Genomic DNA, 10,000 nt, shown 5'->3' with positions numbered 1-10,000 from the left:
GCTGCCCCCTGCTCGTCTCAGAATACTGCCTGCGGTTTAGTCCCTCGCTGGCTATGCTTTCCCGAGAGTAATGGCGACATCTCCTCCTCCTCCTCAGGCGGGGCAGAGGGAGGGAAGCCTCGGCGGTCTGCGCAAGATTATTGTTTAAGAGATCTTGTCACATTATTTTCTTGTCGTTCATGGTTTATCAACCATCATCTAATCTGGTCTTTCGTGCACATTTTCGCTCTTATTTAAAGAAAGGCGTGCGATATTATTACTTTAAACGAAATAGCACTTTTCAGCTAAACACCACTTTTTTCTTGGTTTCTTGAACCAGTTCATGCCGAATTGATGAACTTCCAGTGCAAAAGGAAATATATCTAAAAATCTTTATGTGGAATATCGTTCCTCCTGTACGTTGTGTTAGTGGCTGCGTTTTATTATAATCCATACTATAGGGAAAACTGAGAGCATTTCCCTTCCTTATCGCTTCTTTTTAATTATCATATTTCACTGTCTTCTGAATCATCCATGACTTTGCTTCGCTTTCACGATATCAAATGAGCCTACTTGTGACCTAACTTTAGCCCCTAGGAAAAATCATAATTCCCGCTCTTCAAAATATCCGCTCTTTTCACTTTCAAAGCGACCTTTGAATGACGGCTTCAATCTCTGCCGTCAAGTAAAAGGAGGAGGAATGAGAAGGGAAAGAGGAAAACTTGAGATGGAATATACAGAACGCAGAAGGTAAATGCGAACGCAGGAAGCAATCCCGGGAGGGGACTGCGGCGCGGGAAATGGGAAGGGAGAGAACGAACGGGATCGATCAAGATGAAGGAGCAGGGAAGGCGGAACAGCATTTATGGAAAGTTGAAGAAAGGGAAGAACTGATAAAGGAAGTCTGCAAAGCACCCATTTTCCGTATTATTCGCGTGCCTCATGGTCAGGACCTTGCATGGGCCTAACTGCATAAATGCTTTTCGATAAACTGCTATCTTTGTGCGCGGCTTAGTCATTCCAATAATTCCCATGTCGGTGTGAGCTTTTCGTGAGCTTTCGTTTAAAAAGTTCAGTTCTCTATTGTCCAAGACACAATGGCGTCCCAGTCCCCCACCCCCAACCCCAGAATCTAAATAAAAACAGGAAATCTTCTTTGTATTATTCTCTGAAGTCTCTTCCCTTTCCCTATGTGCAAGGCTCTATTTCTACTTCATTTGTATTGCTCTTTTACTCTCTCTCTCTTCCCCTCTCTTCTCTTTCTCTATATCTCTTTCTTTTTTCTCTCTCTCACTCTCTCTCTCTCTCTCTCTCTCTCTCTCTCTCTCTTCTCCTCTCTCTCTCTTCTCCTCTCTCTCCTCTCTCCTCTCTCTCTCTCCTCTCTTCCTCTCTCTCTCTCCTTTCTCTCTCTCTCTCCTCTCTCTCTCTCTCTCCTTCTCTCCTCTCTCTCTCTCCTCTTCTCTCTCTCCCCTCTCTCTCTCTCCCCCCTTTTTTTTCCCCCCTCTCTCATCTCTCTCCTCTCTCATCTCTCCCCTCCCTCTCTCCTCTCTCCCTCTCTTTCCCCCTTTTTCCATCTCCTCCCTTCCTCTCTCTCTCTCAAACTCCTCGCCCTCCCTCTCCCTCCCTTCCCCCTCTCTCCCTCCTCCTCCCCCCTTTTTTCCCCCCTCTTCCCTCCCCCCCTTTTCTCTTCCCTCTTCTCCTCTTTCCTTCCCCTCTCTCTCCTTTTCTCTCCTCTCATTTCTCTTTCCTCTCCTCTCTCCTCTCCTCTCTTCTTCTCCTTTCCCCTTCTCTCTCTCTTTCTCCTTCCCCCCTCTTTTTCTCTTTCCTTTTCTCCCCCTCTCTTCTCTCTCTCGTCCTCCTTTTTTCTCTTTCCCTCTCTCTTTTCTTTCTCCTTTTCTTTTCTTTTTCTTTCTTTTCTTGTTTTTCTTTTTCTTTCTTTTCTTTTCTTTTCCCCTCTTTCTCTCTCTTCATCTCTTCTCTCCCCTCTCTCTCTCTCCTCTCCTCTCTTCTCGCTCTCTCCTCTCCTCTCTTCTCGTCTGCCTCTCTCTCTCCCCTTTTCTTCCCCTTCTCTTCTCCCTCTTCCTCTCCTCTCTTCTCCTCTCTCCTCTCCTCTTTTCTCGCTCTCTCCTCTCCTCTCTTCTCCTTCTCCTTCTTCTTCCGCTCCCCCTTCCCTTTCTCCTCTCTTCTCCTCTCCCCCTCCCCCCTCTCTCTTTTCTCCTCTCCCCTCCCCTTTTTCTTTCCCTCTTTTTTTCCCCTCTCCCTTTCCTTTTCTTCCTCTTCTCTCCCCTCTCTCTCTCCCCCTTTCCCCTCCCCCCTCCTCTCCCCCTCTCCCCTCTTCTCTTTCCTCTCTCCCCCTCTTTCCCTCTCTCCTCTCCCCTCTCTTCTTCTTCTCGCCCCTTTCTTCCTTTTTCCCCTCTTCCTTCTCTCCTTCCCCTTCTCTCTCTTCCTTTCCTTCTCTCCTCTTCTCTTCTCTCTTTCCCCTCTTTTTCTCTTCCCCTTTTTCCCTCTCTCCTCTCTCTTCCCCCCCTCTCTCTCCTCTTCTCTTCTCTCTCTCTTCCCCTCTCTCTCTCTTTTCCCCTTCTCCTCTCCTCTTTTTCTCTTCTCTCTCTCCTCTCTTTTCCCTCCCTCTCTCCTCCCTCTCTTTTCTCTCTCCTTCCTCTTTCTCTTTTTCTCTCCCTTTTCTCTTTCCTTCTCTCTTCTCTCTTCTCTTCTCTTCTCTTTTTCTTTTTTCTCTTTCTTCTTCTTTTCCCTTTTCCTCTTCTCTTCTCTCTCTCTCTTCTCTTTCTCTCTCTCTTTCTTTTTCCCTCTCTCTTTCTTTTCCTCTTCTTTTCTCTTTCTTTCCTCTCCTCCCCTTTTTCTCCCTTTCCTCTCCCCTCTTTCTTTTTTCCTTTTTCCTTTTCTCTCCTCTTCCTTCTCTCTCCTTTTCTCCGCCCCTCTCTCCCCTTTCCCCCCTCTCCTCTCTCTCTCTCTCCTCTCTCCTCCCCCTTTTCCTCTCTCTCTTCTCTCTCTCCCCCTTTTTCCCTCTCTCTCTCTTCTTTCCTCTCTCTTTTTCCTCCTTTCCTCTCTCTACCTTTCTCTTTCCTCTCTCTCTCTCTCTTTCCCTCTCTTCTCTCTTTTCCCCTCCCCTTTTCTCTCTCTCTTTCCCTCTCTCTCTCTCTTTCCTTCCTCTCTCCTCTCTCTTTTCTCTCTCTTTTCCCTCTCTCTCTCTCTTCTTTCCTCTCTCTCTCTTCCTCTTTCCCCTCTTCCTCTCTCTCTTTCCTCTCTCCTTCTCTTTTTCTCCCCTCCCCTCTCCTCTCTTTCCTCTCCTCTCTCGCTTCTCTCTCTCCCCTCTTTTCCCTCTCCTCTCTCTCTCTTTTCTCTCTCTCTCCTCTCTCCTTTTTCTCTCTCTCTCTTCTTTTCCCTCTCTCTCTCTCTCCCCCTCTTTCCCTCTTCTCTCTCTTTCCTCCTCTCCCCCTCTTTCCCTCTTCTCTCTCTCTCCTCTCTCTCTCTCTCTCTCTCCTCTCTCTCTCTCCTCCTCCCCCCTCCTCCTCTCTTCTTTTCCTCTCTCTCTCTTCTCCTCTTTCCTCTCTCTCTCTCTCTCTCTTTCTCTCTCTCTCTTCTCTCTCTTTCCTCTCTCTCTCTTCTTTTTTTCTCTCTTTCCTCTCTCTCTCTCTCTTCTCTCTCTTTCCTCTCTCTCTCTCCTTCTCTCTCTTTCCTCTCTTTCTCTCTCTTCCCTCTCTTTCCCTCTCTCTCTTCTCTCTCTTTCCTCTCTCTCTCTTCTCTCTTTTTCTCTCTCTCTCCCTCTCTCTCTCCCCTCTCTTCTTCTCTCTTCTCTCTCTTCTTTCTTTCTCTCTCTCCTTTTTCTTCTCCCCTCTTTCTCTCTCTCTCTTTCTCTCTCCCCCTCTTTCTTTTTCTCTTCCTCTATCTCTCTCTCTTTTCCTCTTCTCTCTTCTCATCTCTCTCTTTTTCTCTCTTTCTCTCTTCTCTCTGTTTCTGTCTCTATCTCTATCTCTCTTTCTCTCTATCTCTGTGGCCGCCGAAGAACCCTATTCCCATTGGTGGGGGGTGCTGTCCCTGCGTTACACTCGCTTAAGGTTTTAAATAGTGGTCAAACTTTTTAAATTTAATCTCGATTGTAATACACACCCTTCTCGAATTTGTATTCGCACTGCGGAACATCAAAATACTGTTTAAAACGGTCAATTCCAGAATGTTTGGCGTCTTGAGCCACGGGGTTCCCCCGAACTGCCCCCAGACCTTAAACAACCAGGCTACAACGTAAAGTAACATTCTACTTCATTTTTTGTAATTGGTTAGGTCGCGATCTCATTATCCCCCACATCGTCATAAAAGAGCGCCACCCCTTTCTATGGCACGCCCCTCCCAAAAAACATTTCTTAAAGGGTCAGCTCTCTGGCTGACCCAACCATTGTCGCCCTGGTACTCCCCCGGGGCCTTTCTCGGCGGTTGTAACCAGAAGATGATTTAAAACCTACAGTCCTCTCCGATTCCCCTACTACAGGGGACTGATATCAAACTGCTGCTATGAATTTTTGTGTATACCAGCGGCTACAAACCCTCTCTCTCAAACTTGCAAATCTCAAACGAAACTCACTCTTTCCTCTTCCCCCTCTCCCCTCTCCTTTCCCCTCTTCTTTTTATCTCTCTTTTCTCTATATCTCTCTCTTCTCTCTCTCTCTCTCTCTTCTCTCTCTACATATATAGCTGTCTCTCTTCTCTCTATATATAGCTATATCTTTTATCTCTCTCTATCTATCTCTCTTCCCCCTCTCTCTCTCTCTCTCTCTCTCTCTCTCCCCTCTCTCTCTCTCTCTCTTATTAATATATAATATATATTATATATATATATATATATATATATATATTTTATATATATATATAATATATATAATCTTCTCTTTATATATCTCTCTTTTCTCTCTATATATCTATCTATCTCTCTTCTATCTCTCTCTCTTCTCTCTAGCTCTCTCTTCTCTCTAGCTCTCTCTTCTCTCTAGCTCTCTCTCTCTCTAGCTCTCTCTCTCTCTAGCTCGCTCTCTCTCTCTAGCTCTCTCTCTCCCTCTCCCCTCTCCCTCTCCCCTCCTCTCCCTCTCCCTCTCCCCTCCCCCTCCTCTCCCTCTCCCTCTCCCTTCCCCCCCCTCCTCCCTGGTGTGTTTGTGTTGTGTTGTTGGGGTGTGTGGTTGTGTGTGTGAGTGTGTGGGGTGTGTGTGTGTGTGTGGGTGTGTGTGTGTGTGGTGTGTGGTGTTTGTGTGTTGTTTTGTGTGTGGAAGTGGATACGGGGCTTTACGCCCACATACCAAAAAGCCTGTTTCTTCTCTTTAATTAACCCCCTGTCCTCGCCACCCAACAGGTCGACAACCTGACAAATTTATAAATCGCCTTAGAACCGCTAATCCCCCCCCTTTTTGCCATAAAAAATTCCCAGCCTTATTCTTAGTCTTGTTGTTTATTCAAAAAGTTCGCAAAAAATGCTTATTCTGAAAACCTAAAAGTTATCGCTTCTTTTTTATATTCGAAATTATTTATGTTTTTTTGAAAACTCAGCAAAATTTTTTTCTCCTTATCAGAACCTTTTTAGTCTGGTAAAAACCCTCACTCTTTCTTACACCCAAATGTATATAAGGTAACCTTGTTCCCTTTACCCGAAAACCCGTGTGACCATATGTATCGGATTTTTTTTCATTCAAATTCTTTCATGTTTTTCATTATAATATGTTTCAAAACGACGTTTGTTCTAGAAAATTTCTGAGCATTTAAGACGACTGCTCGTTTCCCAAACGGGGAGGGGCGGGCGCTTCTGCCCCCCCAGGCAGGTCTCCCCCGCCCCTTTCCCGTCCGCTCCTACTCTCGCAGAAAAAAAGTTTTGAAAACCCGCGCAATTTTAATCGATACACATTCAAAACAAACCAAGTCCACCCTTGGGGCACGTCCGTCTCGCGTCACACCGTCCCCCAACAATACACCCCACCCTCTTTTCACAGTGGCTCGGCCCGGGGTTAAAGTCCCCTCATCTTTACAGTGTGTGTGGTTGTGTAAATTTTGTTTGTCCGTTTGTGTTGTGTGTGTGTGTGTGTTTGTTGTGTGGTGTGGTGTGTGTGTTGGTGTGTGTGTGGGGTGTGTGTGTGTGTGTGTTTGTGTGTGTGTGTGTGTGTGTGCGCGTGCGTGCGTGTGTGCGTGTGTGCATGCTTGCGTGCGTGCGTGCGTGCGTGCGTGTGTGTGTGTGTGTGTGTGTGTGTGTGTGTGTGTGTGTGTGTGTGTGTGTGTGTGTGTGTGTGTGTGTGTGCATTTCTATCTCTATAAATACCTCTACCTCTACATCTATTTCATTTCTATATCTACTTCTACTGCTACTTATCTCTCTCTCTCTCTCTCTCTCTCTCTCTCTCTCTCTCTCTCTCTCCTTTCTCTTTCTCTCTCTCTCTCTCTCTCTCTCTCTCTCTCTCTCTCTCTCTCTCCTTCTCTCTCTCTCTCTCTTTCCTCTCTCTCTCTCTCTCTCTCTCTTCTCTCTTCTCTCTCTCCTCTCTCCTTCTCTTCTCTTCTTTCTCTTTCTCTTTCTTCTCTCTCTCTCTCTCTCTCTCTCTCTCTCTCTCTCTCTCTCTCTCTCTCTCTCTCTCTCTCTCTCTCTAGTTCTAAGAGAAATAAACACCCAGCACAATGCAAACAAACACACATCCACTAAACAATATTTATCGGAAATAAACAGCCTCTTCAGGCTAGGCTTCACAGAGTGATCTCGACACCACCACAATCACCACAGTCGCCTCCACACCAGGCATTACAACAACCTCTGCACCACCACATCATCTGGCCATCCCATCTCGATGACCTCCCGACATGATATCACTGCCCTCCCTGCGGCGGGGTACTCACCAGGAGGAATGACGTCGCCGGCGCCGCGGTCGCCGTAGCCGAGCTCAGGGGGGATGGTGAGGCGGTACTTGTCGCCGGGGCACATGTCCACAAGGCCCTGGTCCCAGCCCTTGATCACCTGGCCCACGCCGAGCTGGAAGGTGAACGGCTGGTTGCGGTCCACGCTGCAATGAGGGAAACGGTCGTGCTCTAAACATGTGTGTTTAGTTTCATTTCTAGCAATATAATACTTTGAATAGTTGTTCATTTCAATGAGGGTATGAAATATCGACAACACATTTTTGCTATTTTCATAACGTCACAACAGATCGGATAAATGTACTTCACAGGAAGAGAAAATGAAAGCTTCATGAAATTTTCGGAGAATTATTTTTGGAATATTTTCACTTTGGGATTCATTTTCAAGCAAGATATTTGCCGTGATGATTTTTTATACTCATTGTTTTGTAGCTTTAGTTTAAACCCATGATGTGAGAGACAAGGACATTTCACATTACGTTAGCGACGAAGGAAAAGAGACAAGCAATTACTAGAGGAGACGTATAAAATATTTTTTATAAAACATTTGAATAACGTCAAAGTTCAACTGACAGAGCTGTAAATGTTAACAATTATTTCCTTCCGCCCGTTTTACTCTTCCCCCAAAGCATCCCTAGACGCAAAACTTGAAGCTTTCAGAGCAGCTCGGGGCCACCGGATGATGCACACCGAGCAGGTGCGGGACGACCTTCGAAGGAAGCGTTTCACACCCTACTGTTATAGCAAACATTAAGTAATCAGTTTTATTGGTTACCTTTTTTGCACAATCTTCATGATCATTGTCACCATATTGCCTATTATCAACATCATTGTTTCCATTCCAATCCCTTTCTTTTCCTTGGCGCCCATCTCCCCCTTTCCTCCCCCCCCCCCCCTTTCACGTGCTCTTACCCATTTGCCTTCCTTTCCTTTCCTCTTCTTTTCTCCCTCTTCTTGTCCCTTCTTCCCACTACTCTCTGGTTCCTTGTTTCCCCCTCCTTCCTTCCCTCTTTCCCCTACCCTCTCTCGCAAGTCCTTAAAAGGAGTAAGCATCCAACAGAGCGGTCTGTCATCCCTGAGCAGCGGCCGATTTGCTGTAATGCTCCGGCTGCGTGGGGCCTCGCGCGCATCTCGGATTCCTATCAGCCTGTACTAATTCAGGGTCGAAGCGTGTACCGAGATTTTATATTCTTATGCCACTGTTATTTATATCCATTCAGTATGTTCATGTTCATTTCCTTTTCACGAATGGGAAGTGGGAAATATTCAAGCTTTTTTGTTAAGCTTCACCTCAAAGCCTGAACAAGTGCTATATCATGCCTGTGCAAGCTCCGTGTGTGACATGTGGAAGGTGGTATAGTGAGTGAATGTGAGTGAATGAGTAAGTGACTGAATGAATGAGTGAATAAATAAGTAAATGGGTGAGTGAGTGAACAAGTACGTAAATGAGTGCGTGAATGAAGGATTGAATGAATAAATGAGTGAGTCAGCGAATGAATGAGTGGGTGGGTGGGTGAGTGGGTAGGTGGGTGGGTGAGTGGGGTAGATGAGTGAGTGAGTGAATAAAGGATTGAATTAATAAATGAGTGAGTGAACGAATGCGTGAGTGGGTGGGTGGGTGAGTGTGTATATTCAGTTAGGGTGAGTGTGAGTGTGAGTGTGAGTGTGAGTGTGTGTGTGTATGTGTGTGTGTGTGTGTGTGTGTGTGTGTGTGTGTGTGTGTGTGTGTGTGTGTGTGTGTGTGTGTGTGTGTGTGTGTGTGTGTGTGTGTGTGTTGTGTGTATGTGTGTGTGTGTGTGGTGTGTGTGTGTGTGTGTGTGTGTGTGTGTGTGGTGTGTGTGTGTGGTGTGTTGTGGTGTGTGTGTGTGTGGTGTGGTGTGTGTGGTGTGTGTGGTGTGTGTGTGTGTGTGTGTGTGTGTGTGTGTGTGTGTGTGTGTGTGTGTGTGTGGTGTGTGTGTGTGTGTGTGTGTGTGTGTGTGTGTGTGTGTGTGGGAGTGAGAGAGAGAGAGAGAGAGAGAGAGAGAGAGAGAGAGAGAGAGAGAGAGAGAGAGAGAGAGAGAGAGGGGGGGGGGGGGGGGGGGGGGGGGAGAGAGAGAGAGAGGAGAGTGTACGTATGTGTGTGTCACACATACATTGTTGTACTTAAACAAGTATTGCACAAACGTGTCCGTTCGTGTGTGATGTCTGATTGCGAAAATGCGCGTAGACACAACTCAACGCGTGCTTGTGGCAGTGCTTGTTTTCGCCGATGGTCAGACATGGATGTGGCAATACTAAAGACCGTGTCCGGTGCCCCTCCCCCTCCCCCGCCCTGCGTGAAAGCCGGCTCGCCATAGCCCGCAAGCTTCCGGCCGCCGAGATCCCGTTACCGCGTAAGGGACCGCTGGGCAGGCAGTTGGAAAAGTCATCTGCGGCAAATAAACATATCGCAAGCACGAAAACTTAAAAAAAAAGTAGAAGGAAAATGAAGTAGTAGACAATTACCAACGAATTTCACTTAGTTCGCATAATTCTGGCGTTTAACATGAGTTTCTTCCTCGGTGTTTGTTTTGTTTGCACTTTGACGAACAGCTGTAACTACAGACTGCTGAAAGAGACATTCCACGCCACAGCTTTATGGATGGCAAGCTTCATGAACTGCCGAGTACAGCGCAACGCAACTATGTGATGGATTTGATGATTAGAGGAATGTCAAAGTTGTGTCACTGCAACAGAGGGTTGCAAAAGTGACACCCAAAGTCTGACAGATGAACATATTCGTGATGTTCATCAGTTTCCATTAGTGAAGAACATTTCGAAACCGAAAGCTCTGCTTTGATAATAACGAGAAAGGGAATTTTTTTTATTTTCTTATAAGGGCTACTGGTATAATTTCGATTAAGCCCGGTTCGTGATGGTTTCTCTTTTAACCCAACAGCAAATATGCAGTAAGGGTCGCCTTCACCGAGGACAAAGTGGAGATGGACCTCGGAAAGAAATAGGTGGCCGCGCCCGGTTCTCACGCTCTCGAGATTCCACCAACCAGCGGGACGGGAAAGGCATATATACAAACTCAAGAACACTGGCTGTGTGTTTGAGTCGTCTGTCCTAACCTCTCATGAGTTTGGGCTGCGTCATGTGTTACGAGAAA

General features: G+C 46.4%; 1 protein-coding gene across 1 annotated transcript in view; it reads right to left on the bottom strand.

Moving 5' to 3' along the window:
- Nucleotides 1–10,000, bottom strand: part of LOC119575330 (FK506-binding protein 2-like) — a 32,561-nt gene that overhangs the window by 13,514 nt on the left and 9,047 nt on the right. Inside the window, exon 2 of the mRNA XM_037922875.1 lies at nt 6,853–7,016. Coding sequence (XP_037778803.1) covers nt 6,853–7,016 — 164 coding nt within the window. The remainder of the gene's footprint in view (nt 1–6,852; nt 7,017–10,000) is intronic.

This window comes from Penaeus monodon, chromosome 7, assembly GCF_015228065.2.
Source record: "Penaeus monodon isolate SGIC_2016 chromosome 7, NSTDA_Pmon_1, whole genome shotgun sequence".
In the NCBI taxonomy this organism is placed as follows: Eukaryota; Metazoa; Arthropoda; class Malacostraca; order Decapoda; family Penaeidae; genus Penaeus; species Penaeus monodon.
Note: the sequence above shows the minus strand (reverse complement) of the source record. Positions and strands in the feature narration are given on the sequence as shown.